Below are 22,748 nucleotides of genomic sequence, written 5' to 3' on the forward strand. Positions count from 1 at the left end.
AGTAGTATTGTTCAGTGTAGTAATAGTGAAATAGCAACATATTTTATTAACAAATATACTTTGGATTTCTCAATCAATATTTACTTACTGTGTTTCTATACTGAGCTGTGAAGTTTTTTATAGATGCCAGCAGTTGGATTCATTGTTTGTAGCAAGAAATACTTCAACCTAAATGCTAAATTACAATAATTATTATTATATTTGTAGCTACTAGGAAGCAACTATTCCTGACCATAGTTTTCAAAAATATAGTATAAGGAGAGTTACAAAAAAAATCCTTAAAAATAATATGTCTGTAAAATAAAGATTTTTGAAGAGAGTAGGATAAGCTAGTAACTCAGTCAAAGGTTACCCACAGTTGAAGGAACATTGCTGATTACAGATCTCTGAGGTAGCAGTTGATCTAGGAGAGATAGAAAATTTGTTTTATTTAAAGCAGAGAAACCGGCAATGCAACTGCACTCTGGTTGATGTAAAAAGTATGACTTTTGTGGAAGGTTGTATACCACATAAATGCTGGATAAAATTCTCAGTCTTCTTCAGAATACCACAGTGCAGTAAATTAAAAAGAAATCTAAGTTTTATAATATGTTGTATTTTAAATCTGCTTCACACCGTGAAGCCTCAGCAGACAGTCTAGTATTAAATAATACTGCTTTGACTGTAGAAGTATCATTTTCTTGAAGCCTGAAAGCTTAATTAATCTTTGTAGGAAATAAGTTCATTAATTCTTGCCAACAGTGACAAGTTGTTACTGACTAGGACAGAAAGAAGCCCCTTACCCCTACAGAACTTATAATGACAACTCCAGTGAACTGTACATATTCTTATGACATAATTTTGACAGTTGCAGTTCATGCTTAATTATTTACATTTCATAAATTATTAATGACTCTTTGCTAGATGATTTTATTTGATGTTTTGAAAAAACATGGCCTATTGATGGCATCTCCATTCAGCTGCTGTTAATTTATCCCTAAGAGCTGGTATGAATTAGAACTTTCTTTCCCCTCAAGAGGTGCAGCATACCAGGATTTCCATCTTTAAGAAATGGTGGGGCTTCAGTGTATCATCACAAACCATGAACTGGCTGCCAACTTCACTGAAAAACAGTGGGGTTTGGGGCTAAACTTGCACATTCTTTAATTTTGGGAATATGCTGTTTTGGAGTATTTGATTTTAGCATATGAGTTATTCATTTTATTAACTCTGACAATTGAATTAAATTTAGAGAATATGTTTTGTAGAAAACAGGTTCATTTTACCAGCTGCCAGAGTTCTGGGCAAAGGGCAAACCAATGTTGTTATAAATAAAACAGTGATAATTTATAGACTTTAATATAAAAATCAAAAGTCAGTCATATTATGAAATACAGAAAAAACATGATTTGAGGAAACAAATCTTGATTTCTCAATATTTAACGTTCCTTCTCAAAAGTTTTTCCTGCTGCTTTGACTTCTAGCAGTAGTAGTGGTGGATATTAAAATAGTAGCCCATTTCACCTAAGGCTGTTGATCATTTAGTCATTCGAAACACCTTTTTCTAAACAGTGTCTCTAGGATGTAGTTCCTCCCTCCAAGGGGAGTGGTCTTTAGTTAGATTATGTAAATAAAGAAATTCATTCATTATCACTGCATTGCTAATTCCCTGCCTTAACCTGGAGAACCAGGAATCACACTGTGGTTTTCCTACATGCAGCAAACATGAGAAGCCACTGTTCCTGTGTTTGCTGGAGTTTCTTGGGGGAATTGAATGAATGTAGATTCAAATCAGTGGGGGATTTGTTTGTCAAATTTTGCAAATCAGGCTGCAGAAAATGGAGTTTTACAAGCCCTGGTCAGCAGTCTAAGATATCAAACTTGCTTCAGTTTTCAATATAATGTTCATACCGACTCTTTCAATCTTAATTTTGATTGATTACTTACCAGCAGAATTTTAGACTGAAATCTTTCCTTTGTCCTCTTTATCCCTTGCTCACCTTTTCATTCTTTCCATGTCAATTATTAACATTGTGACGTTACTTGTTGCTGCAGTAACTTTGTTTCAATGCAGCTGTTGCCAGGCGAATTTTCTTCAGCGCTTGATTGTTATATACACAAAGATTTTATTAGATATCAGAAAAGTTTTGCTTCGGGCAGCAGTCCTCAACTTTATATTCTTATGAAACTGGCCTGTGCTTTCTCTAGATGTTTTATATGAAAACAAAATACAAGGGAAAATGCACTCTTTTTTTTCCAGGTTATGTATGGTAGGTTTTGTTAGGAAGATAGATACCAGGATATTGAAACATATTGGATTAAATCCCCAGGGACAGATTTGCTGTGGCCCTGGTGCAGTAAAGGTTCACAAGGGGCTCAGCAGACAGAATGTGTCCGATTCATTTGTTAATTCAGGGTTTTTTTAGGTCTGCTTTTTTGGCTGGGAAGTGTTGCTGTAATTAGATGGTAAGTCTGGTGAAGCCACGTGTTACTAGACTGTGACTGTTGCAAGACACAAGACCAAAGTCCAGGTGCTTTCAGCTCTCTGACAGCATGCCAGTGGCCACACAGTACACACCCTAGGGTGCTTTTCTGCACTTAAGAGTAGGGGCTGGTGGTTAATTCTGCAGAGACACACTTTGAGTTGTGACTAATTCACAGGTTTGAACTGGTCATCCTAACTGCAGGATTTAGGCAGCAGAGGCCCTTGCCACATATACGCAGTTTGAAAGTTTCTTCAAGTATGCCTTGGCTGAGGTGAAACAACCTTTACTGTCATTTTCTGTTTGAGGCTTCAAGTTCCTGCTTGATTTGTGGTAGTTTCTGCCATGGAAACCCATGCAGAACATTGGCTCTGAAGAATTTCCTGATTTCTATCCCAAATTTAGTTAGTATCTTTCCACATTAGATACAAACCTTTCTTCAGATCTCTTCCTAACGCAGAGGAGCTCTGTACTGCTCCTTGCTCAAATTAGTTCCTCGTTGGCACAGTATAAATGTTAACTCCCCAATGGTAGTCCAAGGCAGAGTGAGACCAAAACTAAATCACTTTCCTCTCTCCCCAAGTCCCCCTTCTACCCCCTCCCCCCAACTCAGTCATGGATGAAAAAAAGGCAAAAAGCCAAGTTTCACCTTTCGGGGAAAAACCCAGTGTGACAGCCTGAAAACACTGCAAGGGTAGAGAGGAGCAGCTGGAGAAATTAAGAAAGAATGAAAAGCAAATGAAAAGTGGTTGCTTAAAACCATTCATTCTCCTTCCTTTTTCCCGTCGTTTTTAGCACTCTTCTGAAAGCAGAAAACTGACATCTAGGTGCGAGTTCTCTGTGTTTTTTAATAGCATGCTGCAGATTCCTGTTAATAGATATGAGGATGTGTATACAAGGATCCGTGTGATTTTTCCTGCTATAATGGGTGGGTTTTTGTTTTGTTTGGGTTTTTTTGAGTCTGAAGTGGGAACAGAGAAGTACATTCTTTTGCTTTATTATGAAACATAAAATGATAAATCCTGCTGTGTACCTTTCTTAAAACATAGGATGCCATGAGATTATGATACATTCTTACCCATCCCTGTTGTTGAAACTTTGGCTAGTTGATTTTTTTGCATGTCCCTTAAAATGTTGGTAGTTCCTGTTAATTGCCTCAGTACCTACTGATGAGCCCAGAACTGATTGTCAAGCTTCCCTACTTAAAGCTCAGAGAACAAGCTGCTTATGATGACCCAACAGAGATATAAAGGAGGTCTGTGAAAGGGAGAGTATTCAACCAGCTTTAATCCTTGTTTTCAGTAAGGCAGTGTCTTTAAGTGCAGACTAATTAGCGAATAGACATGGTTGTAGATTCTTGTAGACATGTCTTTTGTTGGCTTGAAATGAACTGAGCAGCTAATAAAAATAGTTTAAAATCTCTGCTTTCTTTACTTTTAATGCACTCTAATAGGTATGGAGATGAGAAAACATAAATCAGAGCAGGTGCAAAAGTAAATATAAGTCATCCGACTACCTATTTTGGTATATTCCATTTAGATATTAGCAGTTACACTTGTGGTTCCTATTCATGGAAGTCTGGCCCTGTGCTTTTCAAACAACTATTCATTTTATAACCTCTGACATATGTCAGTACTAAAAAAGCATGCCTTTTTTTTTTCCTGTTACAGTAACGTATTATGCAAGCATTACTTTGCATTTAAATAGTATGTTAAAGTCATCAATCACAAAGTGATCGATCAAGATAAACAGTTGTCCCATTTTAGCACCAGGGAAACTGAATTCTAAGAAGTGAAGTGAATTTCCTTAAGAATTGATGGCATGCCTGAGACTAGAACCTAACTTTCTAGAGGGATGGTTCCCATCTTTAATCGTTTGTTTACAATATTTTCTTATATGTTGTGTAATAAAATTTCAAGCAATTAGGAATAACCATCTGTACATCCTGAAAAGTCATTTATGGTAAAGTTGAATGCAAGGAAACGCATATGGGGAAACTGAGTTAACGATGAAAGACAGGTAGTCATAGTTACCTGAAAGAGAAAGCATTCCTTAAAGATCAGCAAGATATTTGAAATGTAGTAAGAAGGTAAAAAAAATTAATAAAAAAAAAAAATAAAATTGTGGGGTTTTTTTCTGGTTGTATTTCCTCTATTATTTGCATATGACTTGACCTTGACACAATGAAGATGGGAAGCAGACAACTTACTTTTATACTATTTTCTAAATTAACCATAAATTCCAGTGATATTCAATAACAGTACCTTAGTTATTGAAGTACATAACCTTTTTGCTGCCTTTATCACCTGTATTATCGATAGGAGATAATTACTGCAAAGCAGCTGGCTGTTGGTTTTAGAGAGCATCAATTGTTCTCCTGTCCCAGCTGTTGGCTAATAAGGACAGTCAACACATCTGTTTCAACAGCTGGTAATTAACAAAAGCCTAATTGCTGCAACTCTTTTAACAACAAATCTATGAAAGAGTAGGGATGTGGAGGAATATTATTTACTCTGTGCTCTGCACTTTCTGTGACCAGTTTCTTTTTTCTCTTTCTTTTTCTACTTTGAACACCACTGCCTTTGTCTGGCACATTGAATGGCAGGAGAACACAATATGGTAATCCAGAGCTTAAGTTTTTCAGATCTTTGTTGGTGTTTCTTATTGCAACATTTCTTTGCTAAGTTGCAAGATAAAATGGATCAAAAGCATTTTGTGAAGTTTCATACAACAGCTACAATCCACAGCAGTATGCCAATGCAATAGGGCTGCCAATCCAGCAGCCTCCAAAAGAAAGTAATGGGTTTCCCTATTTGTGTATGAGTTTAGCTGCCCTGCATCCTTTCCCAAAAAAATGGTGTCATCATTCTGAAAGTGGTGGGGTTTTAAAGAATTTTATTACTGCTGTTCGTATCCTTTGCAAAATTTGTTGCACAGTGTTTTTTCTTTCTCTGATGAAACCTGCATACATTGGTCAGTTTAAAGTAAATGCCAGGTGACACCTTGAGCTGCACAAATATCTCACCATTTTATCATTACAGAATTGGCAAGGGTTCTGCACAATGCTTGGCTAAATAGCTGCATTTATAATATCAGTCAGCAAACACAGAGTCAAAGACATTTCTCTTAATTAGACTTATTTTATGTGTTATCCTTGTGTACGGCGCACATATAATTGGAATACTCATCATTAAAGAGAGAGAATGCAGAGAATATACAAATATGAGGAAATGTTAATCCCATTGAAGTCAACAGTGAACTTCTGTTGGCTTTAATAGGTCAGGATTTTCCCTGCAAAACCAAATTTTCTTAAAAACTGGAGACGAATTTGGCATTCATTATGTTACGCATGAAAAGAAAGTGTTCAAGTATTAATGGAACTATTGCCTGAAGTATTATGCAAGTCAGGCATGTATTGCGGATTGTGTGAATGACTGAGTCAATAAAAATTTCTAAGAAATAGCATTTAAAGGTGGCGATAAACTGATCATGAAAAAAATGTGATTCTTTGCTAAGTCAAGATCACTTGATTAAACTTGTCTTACTAATATTTCAGCTGGCAAATATTTCTGTACACCGAGTTCTTAATTGTCTGCTGGGTATGTTGAAAGGTATATAAGAAATTCTACCCAAGTGCTTGCCATCGACAGAATACAGATTGCATAATTAAAAATATTCTGGCAAGACAAGTTTGGTTCAGCAGGTGTTCAAGTGAAGAAACGTGCAGTGAAAAAGTATAAGATATGCTTTGAACTAATGAAAACAAAAGTATTGACTAAATTTCTAACTGTAAGGTAGTAACGTAGAGACATGTTTGGTGTCTGGGTTTATCAGGGCATGATTTTTGTACACAACAGTCTTTGGTGATTGAAATGGTTTCTTTTGTCTTGCTCAAAAAAGAGAAAAGAAATACACCTGCGTTCGATTATACTGTGGAAAATTGCTGGAGCATTTGGTAGTTGACAAAAATATTTGTCTTTCCAGTGGGTTATTTTGTTTTATTTTGCAAGTTATGATGTTAAAGTAAATGACTGTGGATAACATATCACTCTGCTCATTCACTTCCCTTCCTCTTCCTTCCTCTGAAGATTACAAGAATTATCAGATATGCATGCAAATACCTTTTTTTCCAGTTGAAATGTAGTTGAGTCTGAGTTGCAACAGAAATTTAGACATGTTCTGCAACTGCGCACCAAAACTTAGATAGGAAGTGAAAAGAATGTTTTTGCCTACAATGAAGAATCTAATCAAACAGGTCTGGGGAAATGTGATTACCTACCTCATATAAAATATAGTGAATAGACTTTTGCAGAAAGGACCAGAAATCTTTTAGTATCAGAACGTCCTTTTGGGACCTGAGTGAAGATAACTCATATCAATAGATCTCATCAAAAAGTATAGCCTCCATAACAACCCATGGAGGTATCCATCAGCTGCTGATTCTATAGGAAGGTGCCATCTATTGAATCTTCTGTACTTTTTCCATCAGATAAGATGGTTCTTATAAATACTTAAATGTATCTTCTCATAAACATGTCTATTTGCTTTTCTTTAATTTTAAATTCTCTGTCTGAGTTCTACTTGTATGGAAAACATTGCAATAAGATTGTGGAGAAACCAAGATTCAGAGTTGCTCTGGTCAAAGTCAGCACAAGCTATTCAGACTCAGTATGATTGATCCCTTTTACACATCAAGAATTACACAGATTGAAAGTGAAACTGTTTAAAATTGCCTGTTGAGGATCCTCTCATCACAGGAGACATGATAGTAGCTGGTTCACAGTGTCTTTGAAATTCACAGTCACCCCAGCTGCATAAGTGGCTCAAGGTAGTGAAGCTTGTAGCCCAGCCTCAGGAGCAGGCACTTTTTCCTAAGGAAAAAAGTGCTACATACAACATTAATCCAACTGGAGAAAGAACCTAAATTTTCTTGCTATGTTGTCTGATCAGAACTTCAGATATCAAAAGAAAAGTAATACTAACAGACTTGCCAGATTCAAAGTTGTTTTGAGCATTTCTTGATAGTTAAGGTCTGCACATGTCAGTGTGGGGCATATACTCATGGATTTATTCTTCTTCCTATTTTTCTTGCTAGCAGATACATTTATTCAGTAATGATTTATTCTTTTCTGAAGTGCAACAGTTGCTGTTGAACTCAGCACTTTGATTCTGAATTCCTGTGTGTACAAACATATCAGATAAATTTGAGTGTGTATACCTATCAGTAATTCATTTTACATAAGGTGAAGACCACAACGTGAAATACCAAATATTAACTCCAGCTCTTCCCTGCCTTTGCTTCCAAACCCTGGAAGAGTTATGGACTGAAGCCATTCCACTGAAGTCACTGGGACAATTAATTTTTATAATCCTATGGCTTTTATAAAAGGTTTGTAGTTTAATCCTGATAGTGGGATTAGACATTGCTGCCTTCTGCAGAAGTACTGTCTGTCAAGAGGTAACAGTCATTCTGTTTCTTTGCATGAAAGGTTATAATTTGGAGTGTATTATCACTTAGCATCAATTATAAGCTTTGAAGCGTAAATTGTTAACTCCTTTTTGCTCAAATTACTGCCTTGCATGTTTTTTTTTCTGCATGAAAGATCTCATATTTTCTTCTGAAAAAGAGACTTATGAAATGTTGCAGTGTCTCAGCTGGAGTGGTGTTACACTGAAATCAGGGGTGAGGAACTGTAATAGCGTCTCATAACAGAGAAGCCAAAGGGTAAACAAGTCCAAACATCAGTGGAAGGGCATGGCCAATGGCTGGTCAGAGATTAAAGCAAAGGACTTGACTGTAAGGGGGAGCCTGTAATAGAGCTTGAGTAGTAAAGTAAGGTTAGAAAGATTTACCCAGGCAAGAATTGCTTCTGCATCACTGGAGTGGAGCTGTGGGTGACACCTGTTGAGCAGTCAAGAGTGTGTCCACAGCCTACTGGGAGTGAGAGAAGAAAATTTTCAGTGAAACTCATATACGTTCGGTTTGTCAATCTTGGTCAAGTTTATTAAGCTTTTGTTAGTTAACAAGACCAATTATCTGTATCTACTATAGTAACTAAAATAGGATCAGGGCATGGGCTTGCACATTGACATGAGACTATCTATGCTTTTTGTTAGAAAGCTTCCTGGCAGGGTTTTGACCCACTTTCCTGAGCAATGCCTTTGAACAATACTGTGAACCAGGGCCTGTTCCCCTTTGACGATCCAGTATTAGTAGCTGTTCCTTTTAGGGGTGGACAGAAAAGAGCTTTGGAGATGGTAACACAAGGCAGGTCATGCCAGTAGATCTCAAGACCAAACCATGGTTTCTGGATGGTTCTTTTTAGCAATAGAGGTGATTGCTGTGGTCAGTTTGGGGTCTGTTAGTGGAGTCTGAAAATGTACCAGCCGGAGAGTCCTGAAAGCACACACAGTTTCTGGCTGCAGCACAGATAAAACATATCTGGCTGTAACATGAACTTTCTTCTGTTCTTCTGCCAATTCAGTTCCACCCCAAACTGGATAGGACACTTTTGGGGCTGAGGGGAACGTTGCTTTTATTGAATAGGGTCTTTGTTATCGCAAAGCTTCTGAGACAACATTACAACACTACCTTTTGGATCCTGTGCTGACGACTTGCTGTTTGTGGCAGATACTGACTCGATATCCTAAGTGTCCAAAGTCGGTTGCATGGACAACAGGTTTACCGTGGGTGCTGACATTTGAATCTTTCCCAGACTAATCTGCCACTAGGTCTCAGGTACTACCTGGAAGGCTTCGTCAGCTAACTCCAGCCTACACAGTTGTTTCCTTCTTGATTCGCTCGAAGAAGATTGCCAGTAAAGTTTGTTATATAGTGTAATAGTCTTCGTGGTGCGTGTGAAGCAATTCACGTCTCTGAGTTTAGGGAAACATGTTACTAAAGCAGACCAGAGAGGGTTTTTCTTCCTTGTTTTAAGATTGTATTTGATAATCTGGTCTGCCTTTGAAGGGAGAAAATCCCTTTTTAGTCTAGTTACCTATGCAGCTGTAAAAGGGGACATAAGAAGGCTTCCTCAGATAAATAGTATACACACCATGCATAAAACAATGTGCTTTATTTTCCCTTCAAATAAGACAGATTTCTCTGTATTGCTGATGTCTTCCCATTGTTTATTTGAACTTGCATCTTTCCAACTGATTTTTAGATCAGAAACAAAATGTCTGATGTTACCAAGGCCAAACCTGAATTACAGAACATGGAGAAATGTGACCTTTCCATATGCCCACAACTCTAAGCAGCCTTTAATCTGAGACATGAAGGGATTAACTTACTTTTGTTGTTTTCATATAGTTTCTAGAGCCATAGGTACTATACAGAAATAACTGTTCTGAATGGCTTTTTGCTCCTCTGTTAAAACAATGTCTTCTTGATTGTTTTATTTTTATTTTCTTTTCACAGTGTGCATCATGGTTTCGTAGAGAGACAAATATCTACCTGTCTGTATATGGAGACCTAAATACTTGCTACTTAAAATTGCACTTCCAGCTTGTGTTCTTGATAAAATACCTCCTACAAAAAGGTCACCGTCTCTACACATGACATTTGGTTATGTGCAAAGCTCAATCCAGCTATGAATGTCTTTTGGAGATGTCATCCTTGAAAGTTTTCTGGAGTCTTTTTGTTGTCACTAAGGTTATACCTTACCTGAAATAAGCTTTGTGGTATCTTCAGGTAGTTATCCATATGCACATTGTAGGCATGTACTATGGTATCTCTAGGGTTTTTAGCAAACAAATGAAAATCATAAATAAAACCTTGACCCTGGGAAGTCAGTTAGTTTTGGGTCAACCTCACAGGGGCAGAATTCCAAATTAATCTTTCTCACTCCATGAATCATTCTTTATAATAAAATGATTCCATGTATTAGTCTCACACAATCATCACATGCCTTGCATTGTCCTTTGAATAGCTAATTTTTTCTGCAATTTCAATATAGTGTATATTCCTTGGAAGAAGTATAGGATGTTACAAAATAGTACTGCAGATGATGAACAAACTTTGATCAACATCATATTTATGGTTAGATGAGCAAATTCTTAATTCTCACTGAAAGATATCGTGAGCGTTTCATACAGACACTTTCTTGCATATTGTGATAATGGACTGAATCTGCCTGTAATATGTGTTCATTTGGGCACATCATTAGGTGAAGGAGTGACCTGCTTGTCAAATACTGCTGGTACAGCGCATGCTTCCCAGTGTGATGTGACCATGCAGTACAAGAATGAGACTTTCACATCTTGGACATAGTGGTTCAACCAGTATTGCTTTAAGTTAATTAGTTGATATTAGGTTTGTTCTTATTGTAATAAAATGAACCAGGTCTGGGCAAAAATACTATTGGAACCTTTCATTTTTTTTTTTTAACAGAGCAATAAAAAGTTATTTGTTGATTTTCTTTTTTCCCTGATTGTACAATTTGCATAATATTTGTTGTGGCCAGTTGCTGTCATCCCAGTCACAACAGAACCTCTCAGAAATGAGGGATCATACAAGCAATATTCATATGTTATGATCATGTATTCTTAATGGGGAATTTGTGTTGTGATGAAGACAAGAATCTGGATCCCAGATAGCAGGTTCATTGAGAAGCTCCCTAAAAATATTAAATTAGGAATAGTGTAAAGATTGAGTTGGGAAAGGGGGCATCAGGTAGACTTGCAGTACAACATTTCTTAAAAATGACAGTTCCATTTTGGAATAGAAGGGAGATTATGGGGTTACTATTTGTAATTCCAGTAAGAGAAAATATTAAAATATTAGTTGTAAAGTAACTGAAAAAGATGCACTTATACATACTGAAAAGCCAGTGTTGATGCACTCACATCATAGGTGAAAAACCTGATTTCAGCTCCATGATCCAAGTTGGGCACCCTCAAACATTTTGATGGCTGAGTTGTGGAGTTAGTCTCCTTTCCCATGATGCATCCTCTGTCTGGATTTGCTTTTCACATACTAGCAGTTTGATAAAAAATTATTTGTGCCAGTTTTCATAAACCAATGGAAATCACCAGAAACTTGGGTAATTCACAAGACTTCAGAGCAGAGAAGTATTCTTGCTGGTGGGATTCTGCTGTTTCCAGATTGAGTTAACACAAAGACTGGAACTCAACATCAGGTTTATGCATCAAAAAAAAATATAACTAATTACGTGGCTGGAGAGGAGTTCTCTCTCCTGTCAGAAATTCTGCCTGACATTCCTCAGAAATATTTCCATCTAAACCAATGCATCTTCGCAAGGCGTTATTGTCCTAGTGAAACAATGCTTTTTATTAAAAAAAAAAAAAAGAAAGTTTCAGAAAAATTTCATTAACTGATATTTATTCTGACCAACAATAGTATTAGATTGTATAGTAAAATCTTATTATGGTTAATTGTTTGATCCTGATGCAAACTTATAAAGGTCATGTTTGCTGTTGAGATCCCATTCCTTTGTGCTCAGAGGGAATGTCAAAATGGGTGTGGTTGTGGTGTGTTGGGGGAAGCTGTGGCTTAAAAGCTGTTAGCATTCCCACCACCTTCAGTTACCCTGAAATTCACACCCACAAACAACCCATAGCCGGTTCTGCAGGGTAGTTTTTCTAGCTATACTGATCTTCTACAGCAGCTTAGGTCCATCAGGAATAAGTAATATAGTTCCTTGATTTACTCTAAGTTAAGATAGGCTTACTAAAAACTATTTCTGTTAGAAAACTATGTGAAAATTGAGAAACAATTTTTCATGAATTTCTAATGATTTCAGTTAGTATTCCAAACTTTTCAATTTAAGTTTATCTCCCAGAGGTGTTATTTGGTCAATATTAGAAACTACTTTTCAAATTTCAAAAATTCAACATGAAGCTTTAATTTTACAGTTTAAATTTGGATTTATTATTGTTAATGATGTCTTTCATAATTTGTTGATAATTTGTAACATCTACTATAGTATAGTTCTAATTTTCACTTTTCATTTTTAAAATCATCAAGAGTAGCTGGCACTTAAATGTAAGTTGAAACACTTTATCTAATTTTCTAGGTCAACGTGTCCCCTGTTTGCATTGTCATGAAAGTTTGACACGTTAGCACTGTGATTTACAAAACAAGGAGATCACTTAGTGTGTTTAATATTACCGTGCTGGGCATTTTCAGTCCCCTCGTGTTAGCTGGTGTCTTTTTCTTGACCCTGAAAACCTCTGATCCCCTAATTAATAAGACAAGGGCTTATGTTCTTTTCTAGATCAAAGCATCACCTGCTTTTATTGGTGGTGGAACAGTTTGATATGTTGACACTCTGATACAGAAAATAAGATGAGCTGTTGTAATCTACACTAAGTAGCAGCTGCTAATGTAAAAATAACAGAATGGTTAGAAGCTGGATGTCATAATGTGTCACAACATGACCCACTCCATCATGTGGTACATGCTTCTCTTAGTGACATGATGTGTAAAATGTAAAAGCAGTAAAAATAGTGTAAGATAAAAATATTTCTTCAATAGTTTTAAAACATTTTTTCCAAAGGGTTTTCTGTTTGGGTTTGGTTTTTCTTTTGGTTTTGGTTTTGGTTTTGGTTTTTTTTTTTTCGGTTTTTTTTTTGTTTTGGTTTGGTTTGGTTTGGTTTGGTTTTGGTTGGTTTTTTTTCTTGCTTATTCATTCTAATTCAGCATGAAAGACACCTTTGTTTCACCCTACTAGTCTCCTGCTGCCTTGGAAAGACACCTGACCTCTTGCTGTCCACCTGACCTGCTAATATCAACAGAAACATACTTCTGCCCCATAAGAAATGGGGCAATTCCCAGTTGTACATTTGCGGCTAGATTCCATTTCAGACTCCAGATAAAATAGAACCGAAGGAGCAGAAAGACATCTTACTGCCATCTCTGCACATTATACAGCTCTAATGAGTATAAATGAGTTCATAAACTGCAGAAATTACCTTTGAGGCTCTCCGGAATTGCCATCCAGCTCTTTTCTAATCCATAGGAATATCCTGGATCAGTAGCAGAAAAAGCTGTTGATAGCAACTACGACTGAGTTAAGGGATACTTGCATGTTTACAAGCATCTCAGTCAAGGTGGTGGAAAATAGTTTGGGTGGAAAGGATATCAGTTCTAATTGGATGGGTTATAATTGCAGTAAGATTAAAGTAAGAATAACTCTTATTAACTCTTAGAGTTTACTTATAAAGCAAGAAAGTTACATCTTAGAAAACAGATACAAAGACAAATGAAAATTGCCAGAGGTTAAGCTAAATTGGCCTTTGGAAAGGAAATTAAGACAAGCAATAGTGTAACGACTGAAATGAGAACAAGGAAAGAGGAAATTTGCCATCTCTCTGAGAATGGCATGGAGATCAAGGATAATCCGGATCTGTGTGACTTTTTTTTTTTTCTCTCAGCACTGGGCCATATTGATGTCAACTACAAGGACAGGGGTTAAGAAAAGTGAATGTATGGAAATGGAGTACATCCTAGCTGTTCAACACATTACTGTGTTCAGATTGGGATGATGGAAGGTTTCTATACCCAGTTCTGAAAGAGCTTATACCTGAAATTACAAGAATGACAGTGAAGTTCTTTAATAAATCCTGTGAGGCTGTGTACAGTGTAATATGACAGGGAATTAGCAGAGGCAGCATCTATATTTAGAAGGGCAAAGAAACAGAATTCTGACAATTGTAGACCAGTTAGTCTTTATTGTGAGGCTTTGGAGTAAATCTGGGAGAAAAATGATTTTGAAGCTTGGCTCCATCAACAGTGGATTGAAGTACAACTTTCACCCAAGTAAGATCATGCAAGAATTCTTCTTTAGTATGATAACTGGTTATTTAGACAAGGAAACTTGTTAAATATAAGTTAACACATAAGCTTCATGTGGTGCCATATGGAAAATTATTCATTACAGGGGAGAATGTATATATTGTTATTTTACAAGCATGCACAAGCTTAATGTGGGAAATTCTGCTTGCTGCTGACTGGGTTTACCTAGCATCTCTTGTTTGGAAGGATGGGCATGTTGAGCTCATGTCTGTCTGCAAAATTTCATGTACCCATGAAGGAGATGAGGGATTAGTCAAAGGCAATAAGGAACTAGTTAGCAGGAAGGCAACAGCAAACAGCTTTGAAAGGAGAAACGTTAAGGTCCAAGGATTTCACTAGTGGAATTTCACTCCAATTTCTCACCAGTTGGTGCTGAACCAGTTTTCTTTAATGCTGTCATTGAGAACCTTTGGCATAAAGAGCAGCAGTGTACCAACAAAATTGTTTGATGATGCAGAGCTGGGAGATAGTATTAATACAAAGTGGAGACATTATTCAAATAAAGTAAGTTCAAGCTATCTTGTAGAAAGATTGAAATGGCCTCAAGTACTGGAAAAATAAAAGCAGTGGGGTGGAATTCAGTGGTACCAAGTGTAAGGTATCATTGTTCCAGTATGAATAAGAATTTCCACTGTTAGCTGGGTAATACCAGTGGGCAGGAGAACAAACATGTGTCAGAGGGTGACCATGAGCAAAAGGGATGCAAGAATGTATCACATAATACATTTCCACCAGAGTTAGGGCATACTGCTAGCAGAGTACTGATGAGAGATGCATTTGAATTGATCAGGAGAATACAGAGCTTGCTTACTGAGAGGTAACACAAAAGGTTGTTTGTTTAGCCTATGTAAGGAGGGAAAAATATATGCTTTCTATAAGTATATGCAGGTAGAAATATATACGCTTTCTATAAATGCATGAGAGAAAAAGTCAGTAAAAAGATAGATATGAAGATTTATTATTCAAGTTCATTATTTTTTTTTTCCTTCTGTTGGATGTTGAAGAGCATTATAAAAGCCATCTGCCACCCACAGGGAACCTGGCAGCACAGGATGATGTGTGTTCTTACCTTTCAATTTAGATTAGAGTTGAGGATGCTCATGTTTGCCCTAGAGGAATCAGAAAAAGATAAAAATTAGGTTTACTCTCTGTTTTCCTTTGCCCAAGTCTTGTATTTTTCCATTCTTTGGCTTCAGAAAGCATACAGCATTGTTCATTTAGATATTTTGAAACAAAAGCAATAACAAAAGGATCAGTAATGATATTTTCTTAGTCAAGATCAGGCTGGTTTAGGTTTGATAGATAGCAATTGGCAAAATTTAAATTTTTGGCAAGTTTGCTCAAATGCAAAATGGGATAGGTGTAGGAACAAGAATTCTCTTTTTTGGGGGGGGGAGGGGGGAAGGAAAGCAGAGGATCTTGTGGGCAAAATAAAATTGGAAGAAAGACCATATCCCAGGGATCAGTGATCAGTTTAACCTTTTCTGGGTTAAACAGGAACTTCACTGAGGGTGACCCCAATACCAAAGTGATGACCAACCTCACCTTTACATTGACATTTTTAGGGAAAACTACCAGAGGCACCTGAGTGTAATTCTTTCTTCTCTTGTTGCACCTTCCTTACTCTACCTTCCAAAAAAAATTCAATCAAAACTTACCCATTTCTGTGAAGAGTTTTGATTTCCAGAGCTTGACGCTTTCCAAAGGAATAATATTTTATTACAAAGGTCCCAAGCAGCTATTATTATTACTAGAGGTGAGCTCATGTAGGATTTTTGCCATTTGCGTTATGGATAGATTTCAATGTACGTTAGAGGAGTCTTCCAAATGTTTTATAGTGGTGAAGGCATCATTATTTTAGTTAGCAATTTAACTTTGTGTGAGGCACTATTTTGCTTTCCCTCTTCTAGTGATAGAAGACATCTCTCTTTTGAGAGGATATTTGAGTCATTCCTTTGTATTTACTTCTCTTCAGGTCTGTGAATGATGGGGTGTTCCGTTGCGTGGCTGCACTCTGTGCACAAAAAAATCTTGTGCTTGAATTTTTATTGGTCTCATGCAGCTCCCTAGAATCAACCCCACTACATGCTACTGAGGAGGTTAGCAAATGCCTTCTTTTCTTCCCTTCACTTTTTGTAGCTATTTTGAGGGTTTGTTTGCTTGCTTTATCCAAAGCACCTGATTCAGCTGTTATTTTTACTGGTGCAAACCCAGTCAAATCAGTGCCGTTTTCTCTGAAAAACTGAGATAAATAAGAGTCTTCAGACTCTAGTGACTTTTGTCCTGAAAAGCAAGTGGAACATTAGTTCTATATTTTATGATAGTTCTCCAAAGAGACTAGCTGTTAATCTCTCCATGAGTAGGTGTGTCAGCTGCAAACATTTCCTTCCAGTCTACCATTTCAATCACACTTCACAGTACACTGAAAATTGGCAAGGATGTTAATTATTGGCCTCTAGAACAAACCACCTACTTTGATTCAAGCCTGTTTTCCAGTTTTTAAGAATGTTGTTTCACCTACAGAACAGTATAATTACAGAAAATAGCTTGGTTTGGCTAACATCCTTGTGTTCTGTGAGTTCTGCTTGCAAGGCAGCAAGCAGCACCAGACAAGAGGCTCACCTGCAGAGGATTTTAACCTCTTGTTGGCAGGAGTTAGGGCTTGCCAGCATCCAGTACATTGTTTTCAGTATCAGAAGCTCTAAACTACTGTCACTCAGAGGTTAAACATTAACACTTTCTGCTTTTGAAGCTGAAGGAACTCTCCATACAGTAAGAAAGTTTGGTTTATTCTCTAGTGAACTTCCTATAAAAATTTTATGAATGTCCTTTGCAGGAGCAGTTACAGTGGTAGGTTCTGTACGCAGGGCAATGCAAAACCCTGCGTGCAACATGACACACTGAACGGCACAGTGCAGAGATTGGTTGTGTATCTGCATTTGTGCAATGTGGTGTTTAATAAAATTTGCCAGGAGTCAGCCATGTATCCAGAACATGATTAATCAACCAGCAGAATAAATTGCCCATAGATGGCTGGGAGTTGACAGTAAACAGTAAAGCACCTGCCTTGAAGACTTAAAGTCTTAGTAGACAAACAGGAAACAGAAGCAAGTGGGAGCCCTGTTTTAGGAGGGAGATTTTGAGGCATACAGACAGGGTTGTTCATGATTATACAGGGAATTTGGCAGAACTAGAGGCTGAACTCTCTGCATTTCCCTTCATGCATTCATAGCTCATGTAACAAGCCTTTAATTTACCAAGAAACTTTTCCACAGCGCTATCCTGAAGAGTTGGCAGAATCTGCAGTCAGCATTTCTCACACATGTACCTTTTGGTTTGGAGCTCTCAAATTTGTACAATTAATAGCTTACACCATGAATTAAAAACATTGGAAGCAGCCCAATGCTCAGGCTCATGTGTCAAAGAATTGCTGTGCAAGCCCGGTCTTATTTGTTGTTACAACAATTAATCATCCACTGATTTCAAAATAATTTATATGGTACCTGGGCCCTCAAGGGATTCCTGCAGTGCTACTGAAACTGGACTTTGAAAATTACTGGTGATTAACCTATAGGGGCCTATTAAATATACATGAGTACTTACTTCTCCTACCTCCTTTTTAACCATAAGGTCCTGTTGGGGCTGGCTACCTTCCTGACTTACAAGCCACATGCTGCAATCTCCATAATGGCTGTAAGTCACAAGCCCTTCACAGCGTGATGTGAATAAACAACGGGAGTGGAAATATCCGGGAGGGTTCGCAGGTGGGAGATGACAGTGGTTGCTCACAGATTCCCTCACTGCACTATAATCCAGATGCTGGGTAAGAATGCACCCAGATCCCAAAATGAGCCAATGGTGCCAGTCTTGTCAGCCCCCTTTGCCTCATTGCCTACCACCACTCAGTGTGCCGGTTATCCAGCAGCTGTCCTGCTGGTAACATCAGCCAGTGGCTCTCACCAAAAGAGCCATGCTGAATAGCTGGAAAGCCATGTGCAGACCAAGAGTCACACACTGGTTGTTTGGGGCCAAGTGTCTTGCTTCACTCGCTACATGTTGCTCAATAGTTTTGCACTATAGGAACATATCAGTATAAAATATGTTTGTTGATAAACACTTGGCTGAACAGAAGTCTAACCTTAGCCATTTAAAAAGTTTACCATACACATGGGGGAAACCATTCAAAGCATCGTTCTGCTGAGAGGAAAAAAAAACCCAACAAACTAGAAAAAATTGCAGTGCTAGAACAAGAAAGGTTTTTTCATAAGAGTTAAATAGGCAGTGTTGTAAAACAGTATAGCTTTAATAACTTTATAATAGAGCATGGCTCAAATGAATGCATAAAAGATTGTTAAGTTTTCAAAGCAATATGGATATTCTGACTAAATTGTTTATAATTTTTTTACCACTTAACAGGCAGAATTGATAGCCCTGCAACAAGAAAAAGAGGCTGCTCTTCAACAGTGCAAAAAATTAGAAGAAGAAATCCAGACATTGCGTGTTTATTACAGGTAAAATAATTAATACTAATATAAATCAGTGACTCATAGGGGAAATTTTCTGTACTGTGTCTGACTCTGAGTGAGGAAATGGCCTTATCAAATAGGTATTTGTTGGAAATGTGAATACATCAATGAATCAAGGCTTGCATTTCTGCTTTACTGCTCACCAACCGTTTCTTTGAAATAGAAGTCCCTTTCTTACAGCCTAAAGTTTCTATTAGTTTCTGCTAAGGGAAGGGGAATGTTGCTGGCAGTCAATTCTCACAAAAATGAAAGACCTGTGTTATAGCAATGTTTTTTGCTTAAAAACATGAGGACGAAAGAACCAGTTGACGGCAGTTTTTGTTTCTTCCCTCTTTGCTGCACTTACATAACTTAGTCAACATATATTTTAAAATAATAAAATCTGTAATTCTAGAAGACTGATTTCTTTTTCAACACCAATATAATATATGTGTTTCAATTCCTTATGTTCTGTAGCGGTATGGAGAATGAGAGAAATTGCCCTTCTCTCATTAATTTAGGTGGGCTGCAGTGAACATTTGCATGGATCAGTGGGTTTTAGTCCCTAAGGAAAAGCCCTGTGTGGTCCAGTGAAGGAGTTAGGTTGTTTTCTGGAGTGATGTTGGGTTACAGCTCTCATTTCATGCTGACCTCCTGTGTGAGAGGGGATACAGAGCTGCCAGCAGGTTAAAGGCAGGAGAATTGGCATCAGCACAGCAGAAACTTGTGAATCTGAAGTCTGAATGTCTGTGATGAGGGATGTGGGCTGCAGAGGTAAATAATAAATGTAGTGTGAATATTATGTTCATTGGAAATAAAGAGGACTAGTTAGTTATGACTAAAAAGCATCTACAGCAGCAGAACTGTATGTTTTCAGTGTTTCAGCATTTACAAGTGAAAAAATAGTCAGGTTTCTAGAGGTTTTTCGAGTTTCCCCTTCTCATTAAGTTTATTAAAACCTTGGAGGGAAGTTTCAAAAACAACTTTTGTTCCTAAATCTCATAGGCATTTATTTAAGGCCTGTTAATAGTGAATAGAAACCCCAAGCAATTTGTGATTATTGCTTTTAATAAACTTGGTCAGCATTTAGTGTGTACACAAATTATGGTATGATTTACCAAGCTAGAAAAAAAATTATTATAGTGCCCATATTACTCATTTAAATGGGTTTTGTAGAATCATTTAAAAACTGAAATGCAATTTTGTATTGGTATTTCAGAAATTAAGAGTTTGCTTGTGTTGTCTCTGCACATTGCAGGAGATTCTTCATTGACTTAAGAGTCATATTTTTGACACAGCGTATCAAGTTTTCACTAATACATAACATTTAACAACTGGAGTAGGCAGCAGTTGCAGTTTGCTCATGTAAATGCTTTAGATCTCAAAAATGTTAGCAATCATGACTTGCAGGAACCATCATTAGAATGTACCATGTTATTAACTTAAGGCCTTTAATTTGAAAAGGCTAAATTTCACTGTAAGCTTGATGATGGCATTTGCAAGATTTAGCCATAATGTGTGGAAATGTTCACTTGAGTATCCGCTGGGGCAAGAACTGTTGTATCACTGCTAAGTTATACAAGTTACATACTAATTCAGAACATCGCAACTGAAAGACTTTTATCTCCTGCTTCACTGTCCTTAGAGAATTTTTTTTTTTCTAATGCATTCTGAAGTGGACGCAGAGAGTCACAGATCAACTGAGGTTGGCAGGGACCTCTGGAGGTCATTTTGTCCAATCCCCCACTCAAGGAGTGCCACCTAGTTGCCCCAGACCACATCCAGTTGAGTTTTCAATATCTCCATGGACAGAGACTCCACAGCCTCCCTGTATAGAGACACTGAGCATACAGAGACATGGCTAGGAAAGCCAAAGGCCACCTGGAGTTGAACTTGGTGAAGGATTTTAGGGGCGACAAAAACGACTCCTAGTAGCACTAGTAGCCTAGTAGCTATTTTAGAAGCACTAAGTGCCTAGTAGCAATGTTTGCGGTTTCAAGCATATCTTTTGCCTTGGTTAGAAATTAATTAGACCATTATGAGGACTATTATGAACTTCTTAACATTTTGATCACGGTTTTCCTTATGCTACATGAGCATCTGCAGTGTCTGACATCCGATAGTGTGGCAGTACTTTGAACACATGCCAAATGAGACAGATAAAGAAAAGAATATACATCATTTTTTCATAAAGCTTTGGGGGCTGTATCAGACCAAGGGTGCGATGGGCACAATAATCATGAATGACAAAGCAGAGAGTGCATTTCCCAGGCCATCCCAAATAAGTGAAAATTTACTCTGTTTTGTATGTTCAAGCTAGTTAAGGAATGCTTGCGTAGATGTCTATTGGGTCTTTTTATTTCTGTTTAGTGTTTCCCATGCCATAGTAATCTAGAGTAAGCACTGAGAATGTTTTTCTGGCAGCCTAGTTTGGAGCGAGGTGAAAGTTTGGTGCTTTGATCCATATGAGATAGCTAGATGATTTGCTGTTCAAGACTACATTTCCCTGGACTTATTTCTCTTTTGGACCTTAGGGCTCCCCAGTGAGCAAAATGTAGGCTTCCACACATGCTCCACTCCTCATCTGTAGAACTGCAGTGAGACACCTTACTATGCAGGGTGCACACTTCCTTCAGCTACTGTTCTCTTATGTTTGCCAGCTTCTCACAGCTTCTGTCATCTCTGTGGTGCCAGCATAACAGCAGGTTGGGAATTTTGGCTTCATTTGGTGCCTTCCCCTCCTTCTGCTCTTAGGTCTTCCTTGGCCTTAGAAAAAGCATTTTCTCATATTTTTCTTCTTTGTTTCCTTGTTTTAACTAAGATTTGTACATCATCGTTTAACTTGGGAGAAACAAATTTAAGGAAAAAAAAACACAACACAAAACCAAATGCTAGAGGCCAATGTTGAAGTGTGCAAGGGATACCTAAAGCCAAGCCTTTTTACACAGCCACTTTTTAGGGGTTTGGTTATAAAAGTAACGAATGTGTGCATATATTCACAATTTTTGAATGCATATGTGTATATAACATTGAAATGTACATTTTTATACTGATATGTCTTTCAGTAACACTAGTATAATCCAGAATAAGCCAAATAGCGTTTTAGTATGCAAAATCAGGGAAGGGATGTTTAGGTCCAGAATATCTGTATGTGTGAACATGCAAATGTATGTATGCACAGGCATGCTCAAAGGAGAGAAACAAGTGGAGACCTTTAGGAAAAAAAAACAAATCTCTTTTTTTTTTCTCTAGGAGAAAAATTCCTGGTATGTGTGTAGAATACTGCATCCAGTTTTGGGTCCCCAGTAAAAGTAATCTATAGATGGGAGTGAGTTTGACACCAGTATGGTCAGGAAGTTTAAGCATTTGCACTGTAAAGACAAATTGAGGGTACTGTTTTTGTTCAGCCTGGGAAAAGGAAAAATATCTTTATTTGGTGGCTTCAGGGAGACCTAACAGCAGCCTGACAAGGTCTATGAGGAGGTTATCAAGGACAGGTTCTTCACAGTGTTGCATGACAAGGGGGTGAGAGACAACAGGCTTCCATTTAACGGTTCCATTAAACAGTTTCAGGCTGGTTAGAAGAGGAAATTTTTTCACCATGAGAGATGCCCATCACTGGAACAGGTTGCCCAGAGGGTTTTGCCATCTCCATCTTTGGAGATTTCCAGTGCATGACTTGATAAAGTCATAAGTAACCTGGGCTGATCTTATAGTTGATATCCCTTTGAGAGGGAGCTTGATTGGACTAGAGACCTCCAGTGATCACTTCCAACCTATACAAATCACTTCCAGCTCTATAGTTCTGTGATATGGTAGCTTCTGCTGTTTGAAGCTCTTCAATTTTTTTTCTCCAACTGTGAAAGAAGGTTGTGTTGTAAACCATATTTCTTTGCAGATGAAGTAGAAAGTGAATCCTAGATGAAACTGGAGTTTCATGGAAGGCCTGAAATACCCAAACCA

The 22,748-nt window shown here is 37.6% G+C and overlaps 1 protein-coding gene across 1 annotated transcript in view; it reads left to right on the forward strand.

Moving 5' to 3' along the window:
* MIPOL1 (mirror-image polydactyly 1) overlaps positions 1 to 22,748 on the forward strand; it is a gene marked incomplete at both ends in the record, with an annotated part of 163,482 nt that overhangs the window by 90,311 nt on the left and 50,423 nt on the right. The window contains one exon of the mRNA XM_080618211.1: positions 18,697 to 18,791. Within this exon, the coding sequence (XP_080474337.1) occupies positions 18,697 to 18,791 (95 nt within the window). The remainder of the gene's footprint in view (positions 1 to 18,696; positions 18,792 to 22,748) is intronic.

The sequence above is a fragment of the Psittacula echo genome (assembly GCF_963264785.1).
Source record: "Psittacula echo genome assembly, chromosome: 5".
NCBI lineage: Eukaryota > Metazoa > Chordata > Aves > Psittaciformes > Psittacidae > Psittacula > Psittacula echo.